General features: G+C 43.2%; 1 protein-coding gene across 1 annotated transcript in view; it reads right to left on the reverse strand.

The window, feature by feature from the left end:
- The window catches only part of LOC144676471 (sodium channel protein type 4 subunit alpha-like), a 199818-nt gene that overhangs the window by 118197 nt on the left and 55441 nt on the right, over positions 1-26180 (reverse strand). Inside the window, exons 13-15 of the mRNA XM_078537156.1 lie at positions 17058-17223; positions 11327-11582; positions 7031-7203 (exon numbers count right to left, since the gene is read on the reverse strand). Coding sequence (XP_078393282.1) covers positions 7031-7203; positions 11327-11582; positions 17058-17223 — 595 coding nt within the window. The remainder of the gene's footprint in view (positions 1-7030; positions 7204-11326; positions 11583-17057; positions 17224-26180) is intronic.

Raw genomic sequence — 26180 nt, forward strand, 5'->3', positions numbered from 1 at the left:
AGCAACCCTTGTCTTATCCACAGTGACCCTCGACCTCCCTCGCGATGATGCACAGTCTCCTCTCCCCTCTTCCAAGGACATTTCCGAGTAGTGGCAGGCAGTTCCAACTGCCTCACCTTCCACCTCATAGACTGACTCGCTTGCTCACTGCCAGCTTTAACCAACAGGAAACTGAAGGCCCGTGATCCCCATACGTCTCACACTTAATTTCAAGGGTGTCAATGAATCACTAAAAGTTCAAGTTTAATGAGTATTAATGCCATACACAGCCATTGAAATGACCTTCCTGCCGTGTGGCGTCAGTGTTGCTGTCCCACTTCATGCGGAACAGTGATTCCGGCATGATTCAACACCATGCCAACCACCCCCTGCTCGCTCCCTGCTCCCTCAACCAGATTTACATTCTGCCCAGAGTTAAAGTTATAGGCAAATGAACTTTTATGAGTGTTATAATAAAAGGTCATCAGCCTGAAGCTTTGAGGATAATTTCAAACTCCGACCCTCCCACTTCATGTTGTAATGGAGGACGGATGGGTCGGGGAAGGGGACGAAACCACTTATAGGAGATGGGCTGCTCAGTTTAATATTTTAATGAAGCTGCATGCCTCAGATTTTCTCTCTTTTCAAACTTGAACACTAACTGGCCATGTTTTCCAGACCCCAGGAAACCCAGCAGCTAAAGGAAGGTGTGGAGGTCTGGGTGGAAGGGGAAATTGCTTTTTCAGCACTGCTGTGGACCAGGAGGGGCTGGAATGCTTCCTCCCAACAACCAAGCAAATCTGCTGACCTCTCCCCCTCAATTGCTGATCACCTCAACATGTGAGCATTGATAAATCACTGTAAACAATGATAAGCCCCGGCGATCAATGGTCTTCCTCCCATGATCACTGACCTTGACTTAAACATGGATCCACCTTCCTGCAATCATTGACCCCACCAACTCCACTATTTCTGATTTCAATCTCTCTCCAACCCCCTGCGATCATCCCCTGACACTCCAAACCATGTTGTACACACCACCCCCCAACCCCTCATGGTCTCTATCCTGAGAAGCAGGAAGCCTACCACTACCTGGGCTGCAGCCTCTCTCTGGGAGCATTCCCTGTGTAGTAACTGAACTTCTCCTGTTGTCTATCAGGGATCACGTGATGTTCTGGGTGGCTCCGAACAATGAGCTCTAAGTGTGGGCAAGCCTGGGGGGCGGAGGTCTTCCTGATGAGAGTCCTGATTGAACATATAGCACCTGAAAAGCTCTCTTATTAAAATTTATCTGTTTCTTGTTGAAACCTGTCTGCTCCTCGAGTCATTACATTTGGCGACGAGGTTAAAATAGTTCTGACTCTGCACACTGCCCCGTTACCATTAGTACATCGAATCTTAAGAAAAAGAAAAGACTACTCACCAGTCATGCCACTCTTCAACAGAATTGATTCTTTTGATGTGACTATGGAAGACTGGAGCCAGTATGCAGAGCATCTTGGATTTTATTTCGTAGCGAACAAAATTAATGCGGAAGAAAATCAGAAAGCCATCCTTTTGAGTGTATGTGACAGCAAGACATACAATCTCATTCACAACCTGACGGCCCAAGCATGCCCAATTCTAAGTCCTTTAATTAGTGAACCTCGTGAAAATGCATTTCCAGCCAAAGCCATCCATAATAATGTAGTGTTTCAAATTTAATTCCAGAGTTAGGGCCCCAGGAGAGTCCATCGCTGGTGCATGGTTAAAGAAGGAAAAATGCACATTTCAAGCGCCAGAAGTCACAGTCACAAGGTCACAGTGTGGACGCCATGGATTTGCATCCAGTAGAAGAGGAAGTTCAGGCAATAAAAGATGTGCCCTCATCATCCAATGTAACTAAACTTAAGTCCTTCTTGGGTATGATCAACTGCTATAGCCACTTCTTGCCTAACTTATCAATTGTGTTGGCACCGTTACACTTGTTAAAAATGAATCACCGTTGGTCGTGGAATTCACAACAGGAAGAAGCCTTTGCGAAAGTAAAGAAACTGTTGCATTTGTCTTGTTTATTAGTACACTATGACCCATCGAAAGAGTTGGTGTTAACATGTGATGCCTCTCCTTATGGTGTGGGGCCTGTGTTATCATATAGAATGGAAAATGGATCAGAAAGGCCCATTGGCTATGTCTCCAGAACTCTCTCCACAGCCGAAAGGGGTTATTCCCAGCTAGAAAAGGAAGGTTTATCGGTGGCATTCAACGTGAAAAAATTCCACCAGTACCTACATGGGTGACATTTCACCATTGTGTTGGACCATAAACCATTACTGGGTTTATTCAGTGAGGATAAGGCCATCCCAGCAACAGCATCAGCAAGAATACAACGTTGGGCTTTGACATTATATGCGATTAAGCATAATTTTATGTACCACCCTAGCTTACACATTGTAAATGTGGACGCACTCAGTTGCTTCCCATTACCAGATAGCATTGCACATGCTCCTCTTCCACAAGAAGTTGTACTATTACTGAATTTCTTGGATTCTTCGTCTGTGTGTGCAAAGCAAATTAAAAATTGGACAAACAGAGATCCAATATTGTCGAAAGTCAGGGACTTTGTTTTGCAAGGATGGTCAAATTCGCCTGTAACTGAAGATTTGAAACCATTCCATGCCAGAAATACAGAGTTAAGCTGTCAAGAAGGAATTTTGTTGTAGGGTTCAAGAGTTTTCGTCCCATCACAAGGAAGAGAACCACTCTTGACAGAGCTTCACAGTGCGCATCCAGGCATATCAAAGATGAAAATGCTTGCGTGAAGCTACGTCTGGTGACCAGGCATTGACAGTGACATTGAAAGCATGGTCAAGCACTGTCTCCAATGTCAGCAACAACAGAAGTTGCCTGTTTCAGTTCCCCTGCATCCGTGGGAGTGGCCTGGTCGACCTGGGTTAGACTACATATCAATTGTGTAGGACCATTCTTAGGTACCATGTTTTTATTGATTGTAGATGTACATTCTAAATGGATGGATGTATACGAAATAAAGTCACCAACATCGAGCGCAACTATCAAGTAGCTGTGTCACTGTTTTAGCATACATGGCCAACCTGAAATTGTTGTTTCTGTTAACGGTACAGCCTTTACCAGCACAGAGTTTCAGAAATTCATGAATCTGAATGGAATTGGACATATTAAAATGGCCCCTTACCATCCTTCATCGAGTGGTTTAGCCAAGAGAGCTGTACCAACTCTCAAGCATGGTATGAAAGGTTATCAGAACGTGCTCTAGAATCTCAACTTTCTTGCTTTCTTCTCAGTTATTGTACAACGCCACATTCGACTCTGGGTTCAACACCGTCTGAATTATTGATGAAACGCCGCCTACGTACATGGTTAAGCCTGGCGTTTCCAAATTTAGAGGGGAAGGCAGAGTGGAATCAGAGTAATCAAAAATTGAACCATGATATATATAGTAAAGCTCACACATTCAGTGTTGGTGACACAATATTCATGGAAAATTTCGGAAGTGGATATTGTAAGAAGTATTTGGATGTGCACTTGCGATGCCATGGCATACAAGGCTATTGGCTTAGTGCTGGAAAATGGGATTAGAATATTTAGGTACTTGTTTGACCAGTGCAGACTCGATGGGCTGAAGGGCCTTTTTCTATGCTGTAGACCTCTATGACTCTCTGACTCTATTGTTGGGTTCCTGGAACCATTGTCTCAGAGACTGGTCCATTATCTTTCCAAGTCCAAGTGGAAGATAGAATCATTCGTAAGTACGTAGATCATATTCATGCAAGATAGACATTCCAACAACCAACTTTTCCATCTGTGATTAACGTCAAACCATCAATTCCTAGGTGACAGATCGACCTAGAATAGACATGCCCGATGTCTCTGTGGAGTTGCCAAACCTTGAACAGCTACTTTCTGATGATGTGTCTCATGTTGCAGTTCCAGATCCTGTTGAGGAACCTCAAGTGGTAGAGCTACGTCACTCTAGCCGTAAAAGGAGAGCACCTCAGAGACTTGATCTTTAATCACCTAAAGTTGTATATATGTATATGTTATTGGATATACATATGTTTCCCTGTAAATAGAAATTGTGAAAAAAACTAAGGGGGAGGAAATGTAGTAACTGAGGGTGTAGCCTCTCCTGCTGTCTATCAGGGTTCACGTAATGTTCTGGAAGGCTCCGACCAATGAGCCCTAAGCGTGGGCAAGCCGGGAGGGTGGGGCTTCCTGATGAGAGTCCTGATTGAGCATGTAGCACCTGAAAAGCTCTGTGTAATAAAGTTTATCTGTTTCTTGCTGAAATCTGTCTGCTCCGTTGAGTCATTACACTTGCCTGGCAGGGAGCCAAGCCTGTCAATCAGGCTGGCTTCTTTGAGGGAAACCCATTTAAAGAAAAAGTAAGTTTGGAGGCCAGGAATCTTCCTCCCTGCTTGGACATCCCACCCCAGTGAATACTGGGGTCATTAACCCTTGTTTCTTTCTCCACAGATGCGACCTGACTTGACAAATGTTTCCAGTATTTTCTGTTTTTATTTCAGATTTCCAGCATCCATTATATTTTGCTTTTACTGTACTTACGCTTATACTGAGGTCTGAATATGCACTAACCAAATAATATTAGAATATATATCATTCATTGTTGCTTGGAAATGTTACTGCAGGATTTGTTGCTCTTAGCAATTAAAACATGATTGTTTGTAGTTCCTTGTTGTGAAGCAAATGATACCATAGCACTTAAAAAGATTAACAACTCCAGTAAACTCGTTGGACAGTATAAGGGGAGCAGGTTGGCAGAGGCTCACTGGAGAAGGATCAGGGCTCGCCTTTCTTCTCTAATAAGCGTACTGCTACCCTCTTATTCTTCCTTATAAAACATTCATGTCCTTGAAAACAAAAGCTTCCTCATTTATGATTTCATCCTCAAGGAATGTATGACATCCTGGACTGAACCAAAATCTGGTACACAGCTGCCAATTCCTTTCTTCTCAACAATGCTGCCCTGTCTGGATTCAAATCCCCAATTTAACCTATGCTGCAGTGCATCTCCAAATCCTGTCTCAGTCTCTCTTCCTACTTCTTTGGTTCCTTTCTACATTTGAACATCCTTTCACGACATAATAATTGGGCATATCCTCTCGGAAATAATTCTTTTGCCTTCAGCACTCAAACCCTCATCCGTAATTTCTGAATTGCCATTGCTGATAATTGTGCTTGGGATGGAATATTGGGTACGCCCGCAGCGTACATTGCAAACCTGTGTCCCACTGTGTTCAGCATAACTCCTCATCTTCTGAGTGCTGAATTTGCCTAGCAGGGATATAACTGAGGCAACACCAGCATTGTGCATCAGTTGTGCACTCATCAGGCAGATCTGAAAAATTGCACTAAGTTCCTCACTGTTGTGAATAGTATGAACTAAACTTGCTTCTTGTCCATATGAAATGCAGTCATAAAACTTTTCTTAATACCAACAAATGTGCTTTATTTTACATCAAGAAATGTGATAGTAATATATTTCATAAAGCAATTTGAAGAGGGGGTTTGGTAGAATAATGATTATATTACTGGAGTACATAATCCTGAGGCTTTGACTAGAATTTCCATCATGGTAGTTTGAGAATTTAAATTCAGTTTAGAGAAGTAAAGTTGCCATCCCTACCCTACCTGGTCTATATGTGACTCCAGTTCCACACAAATGCGGTTGATTCTTAACTGCACTCTGAAGTGATCCAGCAACTTAGCTGTATCAAACCACCACAAAGACTGCAATGGTTCAAGAAAAATGCTTACCACCACTTCCTCAGGACCACTAGGAGTGTGCAATAAATCTGAAGAATGATAGGTACTTCATAAAACAGCAATGTTTAAATAGGGAAGTGGAGTTTAGTTGACCAGGTTCATAGATTAATCTTAGTAATATAGCCTATTAATAATAGGTTGCTTATATTTTTTTCTAGGTGCCTATGTGTCATAAAAACTGGAAGAGAAAATTTAAACAAGACAAATAAGCAGCATACATTTCATTCTGGCACCTTCAATCTCTAAGCTGTGTCTGGAATCTCACCTACAAAATGTCTGCACATTTTCTTATAGAACAATTGTAACTGCACTTCCGCAGTCATTCATTGTATTGAAACATTTTAGGATATTTCTCCGAAACACAATAGGATCTTGCCAATTTTATTTTAAAGGCTTGTTCCACAATGTTAAAATTAATTGAAATATAACGACCTTGAAGCTTCAGCCCAGATCAGGGATGGATTGGCTGTGTGCAGCAAGAGTTTGGAATGGAACCTGGTTCCATGAGGAACAAAAACAGAAAATGCTGGAAAAACTCAGTAGGTCTAACAGTATCTGTGGAGAGAAAAAAAAACAGGAGCTAATGTTTCGAGTCCTTATGACTCTTCTTCACTCTGAAGGAAAGTCATAAGGACTCGAAACGTTAACTCTGTTTTTTTTCTCTCGACAGATGCTGTTAGACCTACTGAGTTTTTCCAGCATTTTCTGTCTTTGTTTCAGATTTCCAGCATCCGCAGTATTTTACTTTTATCTTACTGGTTCCACGAGGACACTGTTTTATCACTCCACCTATTTTCTGATCAAGGGGGATGGAAGATAGGTGGATCTTCCATTCCTCCCACAATGTTGGGGGTTGCTCCAGTGCTACTCTTGAAAATATACAATTTAAAGACCTCAGCAAAACTCAGGTGACCTAGGTCTCTTTAGGAGTTTTTGAAAGGCTTTAAACTTTTTCAAGACTGAGGTGACTAATTTCCTATTGCCAGGAGGAAACAGAAGACTCCAAAGTTTGTTTTTATATTTGGTTCAGAAGGGTCTGACAAGTATGGGTTGGGATAGGAAATGGTGGAATGTCCTCTTACCACGAAAGTGACACTTCCCTTGCAATTTGAAACAAAGACTATGGCTTACTGCAAAATGAATTCTGTTCTGCCACTTCTCCACTGCTGGAACTGCCACAGTGGAATTTTGGGCCCGGTGATTACAAGACTAGATACTAATGTGTAGAGGTGCATTCATGTGTTACCATCAAGACGGCTGATCCATTTTCATACTTCCGTCCACCAGTAGCTGGATCACACATTGCACTGACTGTAGGCACTTCATTTTCGCCTATTGGAGGGAGTGCACCGCTACAGGAGAACATTGGCAATGCTGCTGGCTCAACAGTGCTTGATGATTTTATTTCATTTTGCGCATCTACAAGAAAGAACAGATAGCTTCAAACAGAAAGATACTTTGCTTATCATGGAGTATCATCAGATTTGAAATTTACATAACAGAAGTCAAAATTGAAAAATCAACTGTCTTACTAATTTCATCATGAATGTTTTATCAATGGCAAACTCTTTCACTTTAAAATAGCATTACATTATTGTTTGTATAGTACCAGTACCAGAAAAGTCATCTTCCATTGCCCCCAGCACTAGAACAATGCTCACGAAAGAGCAATCTGGTGTTCTTAATGCAGCTTTGAAGATGGTCAACTTCAATGCAATTTCCAAGTTTTACAATACATTTTTGATAGCACCAGCACCAGAGTAATGGTTACAAAGAAACAATGACTTTGGGAGTCATGGAATAAAATGTATTGGGGATCGACACTGTTGCATGGAAAGGTTGGTTGTGGGTTTGTGTCTGTGATTCTCATATGCTGAGCCCTCAGACTCAGCCATGTTGGGAGACATCAAGTGGAACCTTCAGTTTATTCCAGTCAAAGGGAATGCAACTTGGACAGAGGTTGCAGGTGGCAATTGTTGTTGGTACAACAAGGGTTATTTTACTAGAAGGCCACAATGGATGATTGATGGGAAGAATTTAGCTGCTGTTTGTCTATTGTTACCAGTGTGAGGCCTGAGCCATTTTGAAGAACAGGCACAATTTATATATAGCTGGTGAACTGAATGTTGAGTGAAGCCTTTTGTTTAATTCCACTAAAAATTGATTCAGATTTGCTGTGCTGTATACTGACTTTTTGAGAGGGATGATTTCTTAACAAAGTAAATGAGATCAGAGCCTCAATATTAACAAGGAGGCGGAATGGTGGGTGGAAGCCCACTAGTGTACAAAGAAGACAAAGCCATGGGAGTAGAGGCCCTCAATCTCAACAGCATGGCCTCATTTAAATAATTCCGTGCAGACACCCACTGGCAAGGTTTAGATTGCCTAGCTGGTAGGAGGTAGGGCAGAAGCAAAAGGCTAGCATGCAAGTACAGCAAGTAATTCGGAAAGTTAATAGAATGTTATCGTTAATTGTGAGGGGAATTGAATACAAAAGTAGGGAGGTTATGCTTCAGTTGTATAGGACACTGGTGAGATCACATCTGGAATGCTGTGGACAGTATTGGTCGTTATTTAAGGAAGGATATAAATATAATAGAAGCCGTTCAGAGAAGGTTTACGAAACTAATGCAAAGAATGGGCAAGTTATCTTATGAAGAAAGGCTGGACAGGCTAGCCTGTGTCCACTGGAGTTTAGAAGAGTAAGAGATGACTTGATTGAAACATATGAGATCCTGAGGGGTCTTGACAGGGTGGATGTGGAGAGGATGTGGGAGAATCTAGAACAAAGGGTCACTGCTTAAAAATAAGGAGCCACCCATTTAAGACAGAGATGAGAAGAAATGTTTTCTCTCAGAGGATAAGTCTTTGGAACTCCCTTCCTCAAAAGGCAGTAGAAGCAGAGTCTTTGAATGTTTTCAAGGCAGAGGTAGATAGATTCTTGATAAACAAAAGAGTAAAGGGTTACTGGGCATAGGCAGGAGGTTATAGCCAGATCAGCCATGATTGAATGGCGGAGCTGGCTTGAAGGGCCGGGAGCCCTCCTGCTGCTCCTAGTTCATATATATGTAAGGGCTGAGGCTGTGATCAGGATGGGTGATGGAGGCTAAGGCTGCACTCGGGGAGTCAGTGATGGTGGTAGGGGAGAGAAAGGGGTCATGAAGTTGGAGAGGCAAAAATGTTTCCTTGAGACGCTGACTAGGGGAGAGTACCCCTATCCCTTCTGGCTCACAAGGAGCGTAAAATCAAACAAAGTTCTAAAACATACCCAGGACTCCTGTGAACGGTGCTGCACAGCCAGGTAGCTAACAGTGTGGGCGTTCCCATGTTGAGATTAAAAATGTGTCAATGATGTCATCATGTTGTGGCTTTTACATGTTTAGTCATGCCCTGCCTGTTTTTAATGGGAGCCTCATCCAACACATGGGGCAGAATTTTCTCTCCATCGGGGAAATTTAGGAGCGGGCACGTGGAGGCGTGCCTCCGATTGGCACCCCCGATTGGGGGCGCGCCGCCATTTTACTTAATTGGTCTGCCCAGCGTGACGTCCGCAAGGAAGCGCTATGCACTCCCTGTGCAGGCGGCGTCGGGGCGGGGGGGGGGGGGGGGGGGGGGATTCCCTGAGCTGAGAGTGCGCTCTTTCGCGGAAGAGCACACTCATCTCCCTGAGGCTAAGTGCTGCCTCAGGGAGATCTGCTCCCGTGTGAAAAAATTTTAAAAATAGAACAGATAAATTCCCCTGACACTGTCACATGAGTTCGGACGTGTCCATTACTTTCACTGACACTTTTATTACAAATTTTAAAACCTAAATGAAACCTCATCCTGCCCATGGATGAGGTTTCATGCTTTTTCTTAAGCCTGCCAAAGCTCCTGGCCTGGTTGGACGGGCAGGTCCATTAATCACTTTAACTACTTTGTCAATGGCCTCAATTGGCTGATTCTGCTGAGCTCCCGCCGACCTAAAAATTGAAATGAGGCGGGGTGACGTTGGGAGTTCAGCCCGATGTCATCCCGCGTCATTTTACGCATCGGCAAGCGGGCCCCGCCCCCCACTCGCCGACCGGGAAATCCTGGCCATGATTTACCTGGGAATGCGATGGGTTGGCCTTATACTGTTTGATTCCAATATTTTAAACCCTGACCCTCTCCTGCCCCTTGTGAGGAGCCGGTGAGGTGGCAGAAGGTGGTTTAAAATTGAGGCCCATATGTTAGATAATTCCTGAAAATAATTTGATGTCAGGGACACATACAGATATTCACACTTTGTTACATTATTCTAGTTGACATATTTGATATCAATGATTTTTAATAATTGGCTTCATGCTTAGTGGTGTAATTTCTATGTCAAATTGTTGATTTAATTTCTAAGCAAGGCTTTATTAATTGTTCTCAGTATCCTATCCATTTATCAGCAAACTATCTAGCTACTACCATTAATTCATAACTAACCAGCCATAATAGATTATACAATCGTATTTTAGTAATATGGTATTTTGTTCAAGAAACACATTCACAGCCCCAAGTCTGAATTACAGTGTGATTCACTTCGAAAATTCATATATGTTGTAGGAAAAAGTTAATTTCTAACCATCCTTCACAAGTCACCATTTTTTGACAAGTAATAATGTTTTATTATATGTATAATGTATAATGTATTAATAATGTAATATTAGTAACTTTGGTAACTGGTTTTTGACATTATTCAAATGGACATTATAAATGCTAACATTCATTTTAAAATTCATTTTAAAGCAATATTAAATGGCAAATTGCGGATGCTATCAATAATATGCATAGGTTTGCACTCTTGGAGTTATATTATGCTACAGCCAACATGAGAATATCCAGGCACCACATAATGGTGAAAGGATCTGCATTTTCTGAACCAGACAGGATGGCAACCAGAGAACACAGATTAAGATGATTGACAAAAGAACCAGAGACAATATATGGGAACATTTTTTTGACACGCTGAGTTGCTGTTATCTGCGGTGTACTGTCTGAAAGTGGGAATAAAGCAGATTGTGCAGTAACTTTCAAAAGGGAATTGGATAAATATATTTGAAAGGAAAAAATTATACATGGCTGTGGGGAGAGAGCAGGGTTTGGGACTAATTGGATAATTCTATCAAAGAATCAGCATGAGCATGAAGGGCTGAATGACTTCCTTTTGTGCTCTGTCATTCTATGCTTCTACGGATTACAACTTTTTTTTTGTGAAAAATACTAAATGTTAACATATTAGATAAAACTTTGGACTATCAATTATTGGCTACATTTGTAAGATATTCCTCTGCTATTTCAACTGAGGTATTGATAAATATTTCTGTTGAATTCGTGAAGTTAAGAATGTATACAAATTAAAACATTGTTCACAAATATAACCAACAGTAATTTCTAACCAATTGTATTATAATAAATACATTTGAAATATATTTGCAACGCTTCCTCTACACCAAAGAATTTGATTAAAAGCAAAAAAAAAGATACAATTTGTTTTGTGCTTAAACGCTGATATGGAAAGCTCTCAAACTCTTACTCATCTGCTGTCTTGTATTGCAGTTTGATAAAGGAACTTCATCAGAAGGGTGAGCATTGTCTGCTTCTGAAGTATCATTTTGCTCATCTGGTTGTATTTTACCCAAAGATGGTTTGTTTGGTTTTCGGCATGTTAACAAAAGTAGGAAGCTCTTAATATAATCTTTATATGGAACTTTCTTTTCTTGCTTTGTATTTGCAGTTAACGTATCCCCAGAAAAGAAATTGAGAAGAAGAGCCAAGAACAAGTTTAGCACCTGCAGAATAGTATTGAAGAATTTAAAATCATTATTAATGGTTATGATGAAAAACATAAAATTTCAGAATATGTCTTAATAATGGTTCAGGCAAGGTACATTTTTAAAAGGACAACTGATGATATATGGTGGTTTTGATTTCATCTAATCTCTTCCTGCTTTTTTTCACTGTTAAAGCCAATAAACAGGTTAATGATAATAATACCCTAAATATTGTGTTCTACCTCAGTTAGCTTGTTAGAAGCAGTGCCCAATGGGTGGAAAATAGGTACCCAATTTATTGAAAGTCACTCTTGTGCACCTCCTAATGGGTTATATGTTGCATGGCAGCACTTTCATAAATGGCATGGTTATATTATATTTCAATTATTTAATCACTTGTTCACTTTTTATCAAATAAAATTGCTTAATGTAAAAGCAAAATACTGCAGATGCTGGAAATCTGAAACAAAAACAGGAAATGCTGGAAAAACTCAGCAGGTCTGACAACATCTGTGGAGAGAGAAATGGAATCAACGTTTCAAGTCTGTATGACCCTTCTTCAAATTGCTTAATGGTTTGAGCTTAAAATGGTGATAGTGGGTGCTAATTTTGGCTAATTATTGGCTACATTTGTAAGACATTCCATTTCTATTTCAACTGAGGAATTGATAAATATTTCTGTTGAATTAGTGAAGATACGAATGTATACATATTAAAATTCTGTTCACAAATATAACCAACAGTAATTTCTAACCAATTGTATTATGATAACTACATTTGAAATATATTTGCAATACTTCCTCTACACCAAAGAATTTGATTAAAAGTAATTAATTAATCAGTGGCTAATTTTTTATCAAATAAATTTGCTTAATGGTTTGAGCCTAAAACAGCGGTGGTGGGTGCTAATGTGTGGGTCTACTACTTATCAAAGACAGGGGGGAGACTCTATGGATTCTAGAAGATAATGTCAGTAGCTAAAATAATTAAGAGAAAATTAAAACAAAAGCAAAATACTGTGTAAGTTGGAAATCTGAAATCAAAATGGAAAATGTTGGAAATACTCAAAAAGTCTTGTAGCATCTGTGGAGAGAGAAACAGTGTTAACGTTTCAGGTCAAGGACCTATCTTCAGAACTGAAGGATGATAGAAATAGGCTTTGAGCAAGTGAAAGGGGAAGGTGAGGAAGAAGAAAAAGATGGAGGGTAGGAGAGATTAACTGAGAAAAAAATTGCATGGTACAAAAGGCAAAGGGAGTAGTAACGGTTGTAATAAAGAAACAAAAGATACGACCAGAGTGGGTGTGAATGGCAGAATAATGAATAGCGATATCCGAAAGCAAAGACATGAGAAACAGGGTTAAGGCAGGCACATGCAAAAAAAGCCAGAAACAATATGTTAGGACAAAGTTTATGGTCTAAAATTTTTGAACTCAATGTTGAGGCTAGAATGCTTTAAAGTGCCTAATCGAAAGATAAGGTGCCGTTCCTTGAGCTTGTGTTGAGCTTTGGAGCACTGCAATTGGCCAATGACGGAGATGTCAGCATGACAGCAATGTGGAGTATTAAAATGGTAAGACACCAGAAACTTGGGGTCATGCTTGTGCACTGAGTGGAGCGATTCCACAAAGCGGTCACTCAGTCTGTGTTTAGTTTCCTCAATGTACGCGAGACCACATTGTGAGTAGCAAATACAGTATACTACATTGAAAAAGTACACGTAAACCACTGCTTCACCTGGAAGGAGTGTTTTGGTCTTTGGACAGTGAAGAGAGAGGAGAAAAGGGCAGGTGTTACATGTTACAATGTTTGAATGAGAAGGTGCAGTGGGAAGGGGACAGGGCATTGGGGGTGATTGAGGAATGGACCAGGGTATCACAGAGGGAATGGCCCCTTCAGAATGCTGACGGGAGGAGAAGGGAAGATGTATTTGGTAGTGGCATCACACTAGAGCTGATGGGGATGGCGAAGGATGATCCTTTGAATGTGGAGGCTGGTTGGATGGAAGGTGAGGACAAGGGGAACACTATCGCAGTACTGGAGGGAAATGGATCAAACATAGTTAAGAGCCTTGTCAACCATGGTGGGGGGGAATCTTGGATTGAGGAAAAAGGAAGATATATCAGAAGCACTGTTTTGGAAAGTTACATAATCAGAACAGATGTGACGGAGACAGAGAAACAGGGAGAATGAAATGGAACCCTTACAGGGTGTACAGCACAAGGAAATGTAGTTGAGGTAGCTATGGAAGTCAGTGGGCTTATAATAAATCTTAGTTCATTAGCAAAATTCCAGGAATAGAGACAGAGTAGTCAAAGAAGGAAGGGGAAGTGTCAGAGATGGGCCATGTGAAGGTGAGACAAAGGCAGAAATTGGAATCAAAGCTGATAAAGTTTTCCAGTTCTGGGTGAGAGTGGGAATTGGCAGTGATACAGTCATCAATGTACCGGAAAAAGAGTTGGGCGAGTTGTTGGCGGGGCAGTGGGGGCCTGAGCAGGACTGGGACAAGCAATGTTCCACATTGGAGGCGGTTCAGAGGAGGTTCACTAGATTGATTCCAGAGATGCGGGGCTTGTCTTATGTGGAGAGGTTGAGCAGTTTAGGCCTATGCTCGCTAGAGTTTAGAAGGATGAGAAGAGATCTAATTGAGGTATATAAGATGCTAAAGGGGATAGACAAAGTAGACATGGAGCGGATGTTTCCCCTTGTGGGGCATTCTAGAATGAGAGGCCATAGTTTTAGGCTAAGGGGTGGTAGATTTAAATCAGAGATGAGGAGGAATTACTTTTCTCAAAGGGTCGTGAATCTGTGGAATTCACTACCTCAGAGTGCAGTGGATGCTGGGTCGCTGAATTAAGTTAAGGAGGAGATAGACAGATTTTTAATTAGTAATGGGTTGAAAGGTTATGGGGAGAGGGCGGGAAATTGGAGTTGAGGCCGAGATGTGATCAGCCATGATCGTATTGATTGGCGGGGCAGGCTCGAGGGGCTGAATTGCCTACTCCTGCTCCTAGTTCTTATGTTCTTATATCCTATGAAAAGGCAGACATAGTTGGGTTACATGTGGGTATCCATAGCAACATCTTTTATTTAGAGGAAGTGAGATGAGTTAAAAGAGAACTTGTTCAATAAGAGAACAACTTCAGCCAGGCGAAAGAGGGTGGTGGTGAATGGGAACTGGTGGGCCGCCATTCAAGGAAGAAGCAGAGAGCCCTCAGACGTCCTGATGGGAGATGGAGGTGTAGAGAGATTAGACGTCCATAGTAAAGTCAAGAAGGCAGTTAGGACCAGGAAACTCGAAATTGGTGAAATGATGCAGTACATCAGAAGAGTTATAAATGTAGATGTGGAGAGACTGGACAATGGGAGAAAAAATAGATTCAAGATAGGAAGAAACAAGTTCAGTGGGACAGAAACAGGTTGAAACAATGGGTCTACCAGGACAATTGGGTTTATAAATTTTGGGAAGGAGGTAAAAGGGGGCTGTTTGGGTTGGGAGGCTATGAAGTGGGAAGCTGTGGTGGGAAGATCTCCAGAGGAGATGAGGTCAGTGACAGTCCTGGAAACAATGGCTTGATGTTTGGTGGTGGGGTCATGATCCAATGGGTGATAGGAGAAAGTGTTGGACAGTTGGCGCTCAGCCTCTGCCAGTAGAAGTCGGTAATGTTAACTCTGTTTCTCTCTCCACTGATGCTGCCTGACCTGTTGAATATTTCCAGCATTTTCTGTTTTTATTTAAGACAACCTTTGTTCTGTTCATTGGCCTGGACACATTACTGAATTACCTTCTAGGTAAGAGAAATGTAGAATGAGAGGTGTGAACATAACCCAAAATGTACCAGAAACCCAATGGTCACACTTCAAGTAGAGAACCTAAAGCTATTGCCTCGGGATAGGAGTTGCTGGGAGGGTAAACCCTGTAGACCTCAGCAGTATGAGATCCTGGGGATTTCAACAGTTTCTTGCCTGACACAGATATTGATAGAAAATCATGTGAGATGTAAAACTGGCTGCCAGCTTTCTGCCACCTGTATTTTGCCAGCAATACATTAAGACTACTCCCCTTAAAACCAATTGCTAATTATATCAAACCTCAGGGAAATGCAAGTGAATGAGCAACAGCTCTGTCACAAGAGCATCTTCTATAGTCACAATGCTGGTTTGAGCCACATCCTGAAACTCTCAATCTTATGAATGGTGCTCTCGGTGCCCTGTACAATGTTAGTTCCTATTTCTCATCTACATGTTGCTTATCTGACATCCAGTACTGGATGAGCAAAAATTTCCTCCAGTTAAATATTTGGGAGACTGAAGCCATTGTCTTCGGTTCCCACTGCAAACTCCATCTCCTAGCCCCTGTCTCCATCCCTCTCCCTGACAAATATCTGAGACTGAACCAGACTGTTTGAAACCTCTGTGTCATATTTGACCTCAAGGTGAGCTTCCGATTATATATCCGCATTGTTACTAAGACTGCCTATTTTAAACTCTGTAACATTGCCTGACTCCTCCCCTGCTCAGCTCATCTCCTGCTGATACCCTCATTGCTACCTCTATGTTTGACTATTCCAACATACTCCTGGTCGGCCTCCCACATTCTACCCTCGGTAAACTTGAAGTCATCAAAAATTCTGCTGCCTGTGTCCTTACTCACACCAAGTCCCATTCACCCCTAACCCCAGTGCTCACTGGCTGATATTGGTTCCTGGTCATGCAACACCTCAATCTTAAAATTCTCATCCTAGTTTTCAAATCCTTCATTTCTCCTTATCTGTAATCTCTCCAGCCCCACAACCCTCCAAGATATCTGCGCTGATCTAATTCTGGCCCTTGAGCATTCCCGATTTTAATTGCTCTGCTATTGGTGGCCATGCCTTCAACTGCCTAGGCCCTAAACTCTGGAAATCCCTCCCTAAATCTCTCTATCTCTTTCTGACTTTAACATATTGTTTAGTACCTACCTCTTTGGCCACGCTTTTGGCCATCTGTGCTAATACCTGCTTATGTGGCTTGAGGTCAAATTTTGCTTTATAAGATTTCTGTGAAGCACCTTGGGACATTTAATTACATTAAAGGCTCGACATAAATACAAGTCGTCATAGTAGACAAACTCCCTGCAATTCTAGAGCCGCAACAAATTACAGCTGCTATGTTGGTTGCAAAGCTTCCTCAGACAGTAGATCATAATAGACTGATAATATACATTCCTTATTTCAAAATCTATGCAAAGCAAAATATACATTTTAATACAATCACAGCTGACTACAGACCAGATTAATGAATACCGAAGAATGCTATAAATTAGTATTTAAAAATCTGATTTACAGTTGGCTATAGTTAGTTTACTATATTGAAAGGATAATTTTGCATTGCACTCTATATTTTTAGCATGTTTTCCTGTTCCTTTTAAAAATACTAATGCCTTAAGCATATTATGCTAAGAAACAATAAATAGGTTCAACATAATCTGAAGCCACACATTATGCGTACTTACCAGAAAGTTTCCGGCTATATATGTTAGCAAGAATAGTGGGAGACAAAAGTACATCTTTGAGCAGCGCATACAGTCATATAAAGGTTCTATCCATTCCCCACATAAAATTCGAAACACCATTATAAAGGAATTGTAAAAGCCTCTGAAATTCCATCTTGGTATTTTGTTGCCTTCAAATGCCTCCTATAATGTCAAATGAAAAACATAGAGCGATGGAAAACAAAGAAGGTGATTATCGCAGAATGCAGAATAGTGAAATACTCATCTTATTCCATGAGTGAGAAAGATTTGCTACATCCAGTGTGCTGAAGCCACAAAATGAGTTGTGAACTACTTTATTACCTAGGGAAAACACACAACCATTGTTGTTTTCTATCCTGTATTCTGTTAACAATTGGCATAATCCTAGGAATAACTCTTGGTAATGCTAGTGGATAAACATAAAACATGTTTATATAACATTCCTCTGTCCTCTATTTTGCTGGAGATGTTAATTCATTTAAAATAAACAAGCTAAAATCTCTACATTACAACAGTAAACAAAGAAGCATGAAGCATTCATCTGTTAATAGCATCAACAGTAATTTCTAGATTTGATTTAAGATTTTTTAATGGGGATTGCTACAAGTACTCTGAGATTATGTTGTGGGCTGCCTCTCACCAGATGTAGCTCACAGCTACTTTGAAGGTCCTTTCTAAGGGCATTGAATATTATAATTAAAAAGCACTCTACTTCAATATTATTAGCTTCATAAAGGTCATTGAGTTAGTACAAGTGTTTGATGTCGTGATATAACTATTCTGTTTCTTAAGGAAATTTTCAAATTTATTGTCAGCTGTGGTGACCCTTGTGCTTTGGGGAAAAGCCTATATTTGCTTCTGAGGTCCCTTTAAGTGCAAAATAAGACTAAGAAAATGATGGTATTGTGTCCTTACACTTCTGTGAAGTCCTCACGTGATCAGGGTTGCTATGGAACTGAAGCAAAGGGTAAATGGACAACTGATTAGATATTGGATTGCAGCTGGTCTCAGAACACAGAAAAGACAGATATCTGTGTGTAGAACAGAACCTGTATTTGAGGGGAACAGAAAAGCTGTCTTTTAAAAACAGCTAATACAGTTAAAAAGGACAGAAAGCTGAAGACAAGGAGATCAGGGATGGTGGATTAGACAAGACTACTGCTGCTATTTCAGTTTTGCCAGAGCCAACCAGACTGTTTAGAGGGTTCAGAGAAAGGAGTCTCTGCAGATTCTTGCCATCATGGCTGTTGTGAACCTAGTTAAGGAGGTTCTACCGGGTTGTGCCATTTGGGTGTTGACCGTACAGGAACTTTGGATAGAATATGGCTGCTGGCAAAAGTGATTCGATGGCCAAATTGATTTAGAGAGAAAGCGAGAGATCCTACGTACCAGAGGCTGAGTTAGAGAACATTGGAACTGCACTTGGTGCCATATGTGTGCAGGGAGTAATGTGGGTACTTGTGGTTTTGTAAGAAATATCTTTGATATATTGACTATTAAAAGTGAAATATTTGAAGTATAATTTTCCTGTTAGTTAATGTTTGAAGTGTGCTGATTTTGGTTTGATTGTTACAGTTAAAGTTTTAAAAAGTGAATTTGTGTCCATCAGTTTTCTTTTTCTTGGCATTATGAGGTTTCCTTTCTTTTAAAAAAGTTATCAGACTCTATGGGGATTGTAACACAGCCTAAATACAGTCAAGTATCCAGTTTATATTTTCTGTATCGGCTAATATGCAAAAAATGGTCACTTAGCTGGGGTATAGGAGGTTTTCTGACAGCTGTGGAACTATTTCTAGCCAGCGCAAACTGTACTGTTGGAAGCCTATATCATGATGGTAGCATCACTTAAAGCTAACTTGTGCTGCTTATAGCTAGACTCCACATGGCAAAAGGGGGAGGTGCATCATGTCTGGAGCAGGTGTGACAGTTGTGCAGAAAATGAGTCTGTCCTGGGAACCATGGAAGAATGACACAACATAGAGAAAGTGGGCTCCAAGGATGTGTGATGCTGCGCTGAATGCCTTGGTGGAGGTGGTGGAAAGGAGGAGAGCTGTCCTGTATCTTTGGGTGGGTAAGGGGCCCTCTGGACACATGTTCAGAAGGCAGTAGAAGCAGATAGCCATGGGGTGCAATGCAAGGAATCAAGTCCCAAGAATCTGGATGCAAGAAGTTCAATTACCTCATGCAAGTAGTTAAGGTCAGTGAATGCATCTTAAAATGCCCCACAAACACTGCTCAATTCATCACATCCCATTCATTCATTTATCAATAATGAACCTGACATTCATATGCTTCACCTTACCCTCACACACTTAACACTGCTACAAGCCTCACACCCACATCCCACAGGTAACTGGACCATGACTAACAGTGGGACTGAAATCGCTGAAGGTGATGATATCCTCATACCTTATCCTCCTTCTTAGCTCACACCTCCCCCTCATCCCACACTCTCTTCTGAGACGGTGTAAGCATGCACCTCTTTTGTTCATCCTCCCATCGGCCCCCTCCACTCCTGCCAGCTCCTTCCCTTTCTCCATATACAAAGTGCAATCTGACCAGGCAGTAGAGAGCAGAAAAGACTGTGATGATGAAGATACATTGTTACTCGATTTCACACTCACAGCCACCAGCTTGGATTTTGACACTGTGCCTTATTTAGAGGATTGCATAGAGGCAGGATCTGCATGTGGGAGACACAGGGCATGAGTAGCCTGCAGAGCAATGGGTATGGATAGACACCTTGATTATATCACCCTTCATTCTTCTATATTCAGGGGAATACAAATCAAGTTACTATAACCTGTCTTCATAATTTAAACCTCTGAAGCCTTGGTATCATTCTTTAAGCGCTGATGTCATTCTTCTCCTTCAACCTCCTCTATTATGAAAGGTTTTGATGGGGTGGATACAGAGAGAAGGTCACCTCTCATTCTTGTGGGGAAGAGCATAACTGGAGGCCATCAATATAAGATGGTTACCAAGAAACCCATGGGGAATTCAGAAGAAACCTGTTTACCCAAAGAATGGTAGAAATCGTGAAGAACATAGGAATATAGGGACATAGGAGCAGGAGTAGGCCATTCAGCCTGTCAAGCCCGCTCTGCCATTCAGTATGATCATGGCTAATCATCCATGTCAATGCCTTTTTCTCACACTATCCTCATATCCCTTTACATCATCAGTATTTAGAAATCTGTCAGTCTCTGCTTTAAACACACTCAATGACTGAGCTTCCACAGCCCTCTGGGGTAGAGAATTCCAAAGATTCATAACCCTCTGAGTAAAGAAATTTCTCCTCATCTCGGTCCTAAGTGGCTTCCCCTTTATTTTGAAATTGTGTCCCCTGGTTCTAGACTCACCAACCTCAATTATTTACAATATATATTAATGACTTGGAAGAGGGAAATGAATGTACTATTGCCAAGTTTGCGGATGACACAAAAATAGGTGGGATGGTAAGTGGTGAGGGTGACACAACGAGTCATATAGCTAGGGATATAGACAGGTTAAGTGAGTGGGCAAAAACTTGGCAGATGGAATATAATGTGGGAAACTGTGAGGTTATGCACTTTGGCAGGAAGAATAGAGGAGCTGAATATTATTTAAATGGAGAAAGACTGCAGAAGGCTGCAGCACAGAGGGATTTGGGAGTCCTTGTGCATGAATCCCGAAAAACTAACATACAAGTTCAACAGGTAATAGGGAAGGCAAATGGAATGTTGGGAATGGAGTATCAAAATAGGGAAGTCTTGCTAAAACTATACAAGGCACTAATTAGGCCACACCTAGAATACTGTGAACAGTTTTGGTCCCCTTATCGAGGAAAAGATATACTGGCATTGGAGGCAGTCCAGAGAAGGTTCACTATGTCGATCCCGGGTATGGAGGGATTTTCTTATAAGGAGAGGTTGAGTAGGTTGGGCCTGTACTCATTGGAATTTAGAAGAATGAGAGGCAACCTCATTGAAACATATAAGATTCTTAGGGTGCTTGACAGGGTAGATGCTGAGAGGTTGTTACCCCTTGTGGGAGAGTCTAGGACCAGAATCTCAGAGTAAGGGGGCATCCATTTAAAACAGAGGTGAGGAGGAATTTCTTCTCTCAGAGGGTAGTCAATCTATGGAATTTTTTAACCACAGAGGGCTGAAGAGACTGGGTCGTTAAATATATTCAAGGCTGATATAGACAGATTTTTAATCAGTAAGGGAATCAAAGGTTATGGGGAAAAGGCGGGAAAGTGGAGTTGAGGGTTATCAGATCAGCCATGATCTCATTGAATGGCGGAGCAGACTCAATGGGCCGAGTGCCTACTTCAGCTCCTACGTCTTATGGTTTTGTATGATCTTAACTGCATCTACCCTTTAAGTATTTAATAACTTTCAACGAGGTCACCTCTCATTCTTCAAAACTCTTGAGAATACGGGCCCAGTTTCCCCAATCTCTCTTCATAGGACAGTCCTGCCATCCCGGGAACCAGTCTGGTGAAACTTTGTTGGATTCCCTCTATGGCAATAATATCCTTCCTAAGGTAAGGGGACCAAAACTGCACACAATACTCCAGATGCAGTCTAACCAAGGTTTTTTTCCCATTCATTCATGGGATGTGGGCTTCGCTGGCTGGGCCAGCATTTGTTGCCCATCCCTAGTTGCCCCTCAGAAGGTGGTGGTGCACTGCCTTCTTGAACCACTGCAGTCCATGTGGTGTAGGTACCCCAACAGTGCTGTTAGGGAGGGAGTTCCAGGATTTTGACCCAGTGACAGTGAAGGAGCGGCGATATATTTCCAAGTCAGGATGGCGAGTGTCTTGGAGGGAAACTTCCAGGTGGTGGTGTTCCCATCTATCTGCTGCCCTTGTCCTTCTAGATGGTGGTGGCCATGGGTTTGGAAGGTGCTGTCCAAGGAGCCTTGGTGAATTCCTGCCATGCATCTTGTAGACGGTACACACTGCTGCTACTGTGTGTTGGTGGTGGAGGGAGTGACTGTTTGTGGATGTGGTGCCAATTAAGCGGGCTGCTTTGTCCTGGGCAGTGTCAAACTTCTTGAGTGTTGTGGGAGCTGCACTCATCCAGGTAAGCGGCGAGTATTCCATCATACTCCTGACTTGTGCTTTGTAGATGGTGGACAGGCCTTGGGGAGTCAGGAGGTGAGTTACTCGTCGCAGGATTCCTAGCCTCTGGCCTGCCCTTGTACCCACATATGGCTAGTCCAGTTCAGTTTCTGGTCAATGGTAACCCCCAGGATGTTGATAGTGGGGGATTCAGTGATGGTAATGCCATTGAACGTCAAGGGGCGATGGTTAGATTCTCTCTTGTTGGAGATGGTCATTGCCTGGCACTTGTGTTGCGCAAATGCCACTTGTCCTGTATATTGTCCAAGTCTTGCTGCATTTGGACATGGACTGCTCCAGTATCTGAGGAGTCATGAATGGTGTTGAACATTGTGCAATCATCAGCGAACATCCCTACTTCTGACCTTATGATGGAAGGAAGGTCATTGATAAGCAGCTGAAGATGGTTGGGCCGAGGACTACCCTGAGGAACTCCTACACAATTGAAGCAAGACTTCACTACTTCTGTACTCAAACCCTCTTGTTATAAAAAATTCTTTCGAGTTATCAACAGTCACAGATTGCAACTCTTTCGAGTACAATCAAGGTTCTTGATTTCCGGGAGTGGGACATGAACCCACAACCCTCTGATTCAAAGGCGAGGGTGTTATGAACTGAGCCGCGAACATACCATTAGCCTTCCTAATTGCTCGTTGCACCTGTATGTTAGCTTTCAATGACTTATTGACGAGGATACCCAGGTCCCTTTGTACATCTGCACTTTCTATGGTGTAATTTTCTGTGCCCGCTGGCGTCAGGCGTTTTTGGTGGCGTGAGTGCGCAAAATGGCAGGAATGCCAAAAATCGGTTTCAAGACATTGTGAAACAGTGTGCAATCATCTGCTCCGCTCGTCAATGGCGGGTCGCGTTTCCTGTTGTCAGATGTCAGGAACCTCATTGTAATACATCTGCATATCATTATAATGCCAGGCTGCCAGAATCATTCCCCCATGCTGGATTGTCCACCCCACGCCGACCTGTTTCACAACAGCATCTTTAAGGTGTGCACCTGGCAGGCTGCATTTCGAGGGGGACTTGGAGGTGAGTGCACAGTAATGTTGCGCAATACTCGTAATACTCCTGTTGGACTTCAAGGTTGAGGTGGGTTGGGGAGACCAAGGGCTGCCCTGCAGTTGAGGCAACTTGAGGGTGGGGGCAGGGGCTGCCCTGCGGTTGAGGCAACTTGGGGGTGGGGGCAAGGGCTGCACTGCGGTTGAGGCGGGTTGTGGCGGGCAAGGGCTGCCCTGCGGTTGATGGTAGTGCACAAGCATGTGCGGGGTGTGGGGGGAAGGAAGTAGCGTTTCATCAGGGACACCTTGTATAAAGTGACCATTCTTCTGCAACTGAGATAGTTCAAATGCAGCCACATTGACATGCTTGGAGTCGGGCTTCTAGATCATCTGCCCACTGAAGCAACGCAGAGGCATGAAAGTGCCACCAAATGCTCAAGAGCTTTTCACCTCTTGGGCACAGACTGCAAACTAGTGAGCATTTTCGTGGACTGCAGAATAGATGGATGACTGCACACGTTGTATGATCTCCTTGCTAAAGCTGGCCTTGGAGCAGTCACTGGAGGAAATGCTTACAGCCCCTTGCAATGGCATCATCCTGGTTTGGACCAGTCTCCCCCATAGTTCAAGAAAACAGTGCAGCCTCGCAGTGCGGGTTAGGAGAATGCCTGTGCCTGAGCTGAGAGCACAGTATGCGGTCCAGTGGGCAAAGCTGCTGCCAATCAGCCAGGTGGCATGGGGCAGAGGTGGGTGGGGTTTGGGCAGCCATGCAGCGTGTTATACTCTGGCCATCCAAGTAGTGGCCAGCACCCGCCAGGATGTGTAAGGGGCCTTCAGACTTAACCAAGAGAGGTTCTTAGTACACCCAAGCTAACCCACACGTCTCTCTCTTTCATCCTGCAGGGCGAGTACATCAAGTGCATGGAGCCTGATGAACTAGCTGTATACCTCATGGCGTACAGAGGGTGGAGAGGATGGAGAACTGAGCGATGGAGGCACCTGGCTGCGCAGAGGGAGAAGTAACACCCTCAGGAAGAAAGGTGGCTGGGACTCCCTCACATGCCACTAAAGGACCACAGTGAGCCATCGCTGGTCGGCACCTGGGTCTATAGATGTCGGCTTTCATTTCTGCAGTTGACCGAGAACCAGTGTCACTGAAAACTGCGCACATCTAGGGAACTGGTAGGTCACATCTGCCAGCTGCTGCAGGATGTGGCACCACGGGGACATGGAGGGCATCCACTGCCAGTGGCTATGAAAGTGACATCGGCGCTCAATTTTTACACCAGTGGCTCCTTTCAGGGCTCCACAGGTGACCTCTGTGGGATATTGCAAGCTTCCACCCACAAATGCATCCAGGAGGTCATGGATGCCATCTTCGCAAAGGCACACAACTTTGTGCATTTTGCTGGGACTGGGAAAGCCAGGATACAAGAGCGATTGGATTTGCCTAAATCTCAGGTTTCCTACAGGTGCAGGCTGCAATTGGCTGCACTCAAGTGGCACTTAGATCTCCACAGCAACAAGTGATCAACTATGTCAACTGCAAGGTCAACTGCTGAATGTGCAGCTGGTGTGCTACCATTACAAATGCATCCTGCAGGTCTGCGCACGGTTTCCAGGGACTGTCCACAGCTCCTACATTCTCAGGAGGTCCCAGATCCCTGATGTCTTCCAGGATCCACAGAGGCTGCAGGGTTGGCTCCTCGAGGACAAGGGCCATTCGCAGAGGATGTGGCTGATGACACCCGTGCAGCGGCCTCAGATGGCATCAGAGCAAAGGTATAAGGGGGCTCATGCTGCAACCCGCAACTTGGTGGAGCAAACCATCGGGATGCTGAAAATGAGGTTCTGGTGCCTGGGCCGGTCTGGTGGAGCCCTGCAATGTAGTCCACAGAGGATGTCAGGCATCGCCGTCGATTGCTGCGCCCTTTGCAACCTGGTGCTGCAAGGGGGTGAGGAGCTGGCTGAGGAGGAGATGGAGGAGCTGGAGGTCTCTTCAGATGAGGAGGATGTTGAAGTGGATGAGGGTGAGGATGTCCTTGAAGGTGACAATGAAGGGGATGAGGCCATTGTACTGGCCAGAAGAAGCAGGCGCGTTCGGGAGGCCCTCATAGCTGCTAGATTTGTGGAGGATGATGATGACATACAGTGAAGTGACACCACAAGTCCTTATGTTGCATCTCCTGTCTGGCTGAGGGCAGCGCACATACCCTCTGTGATAATACTCCTGTCACGGAGATGCAGTAGAGGCCCTAGTAGTCGCTAGATTCCAAGAGATGATGACATGGAGTGAGGTGGATAGATCCTCACATTGCATCTGTGAATGTTTAACTCCAGTCTGGCTTATGACAGTGCACATACCCTCTGTGATGATGCTCCTGTCATGGAGATGCTGTGGAGGCCCTAATGGTCACTTGATTACAGGAGGATGATGACAACATGCAGCGAGAGCGCTCAATAGATCTTCACGTGGCTTCTGTGAATGTTTGACTCCTGTCTGGCCGAGGGCAGCTTGCTTGTGCTCTGTGATCAGGACCATATCATGGAGACGCAGATGTGAAACTTTAAATGGACCTGATCCTTTGTCAGCCTTCAGCACCTGTCCCCTTCAGGATCACAGCATCACTGTCCCAGATGCAGATGACATGGGTGCTAGGCCCACCTCAAAGGTGTTGAGAGCACACAGAGAGGATGACAGAACTCTGTGGCACCTGCCCATTACATTCTGGCAGCAATGACATGCACCATCGAGGTGCAGACATTAGTAATGTGTCCAGCGAGTGCGAGGTCAGACCGTCACTTTGGTCTGAAGGCTGCACAAAGCACAGAGAAGAGGCCCTGGACTGAGACACCTGCCTTTATCTTGTGCAGAAACCAAGGTTTCACATCTGAGTGACACGAGCATCGCTCATCAGAACAAGGAGCCATAGGAAGGGAGAAATTTTTGGGAGTTTATTTACAATAGTGAACAGTACGTAC

The sequence above is a fragment of the Cetorhinus maximus genome, chromosome 1, assembly GCF_964194155.1.
Source record: "Cetorhinus maximus chromosome 1, sCetMax3.hap1.1, whole genome shotgun sequence".
NCBI lineage: Eukaryota > Metazoa > Chordata > Chondrichthyes > Lamniformes > Cetorhinidae > Cetorhinus > Cetorhinus maximus.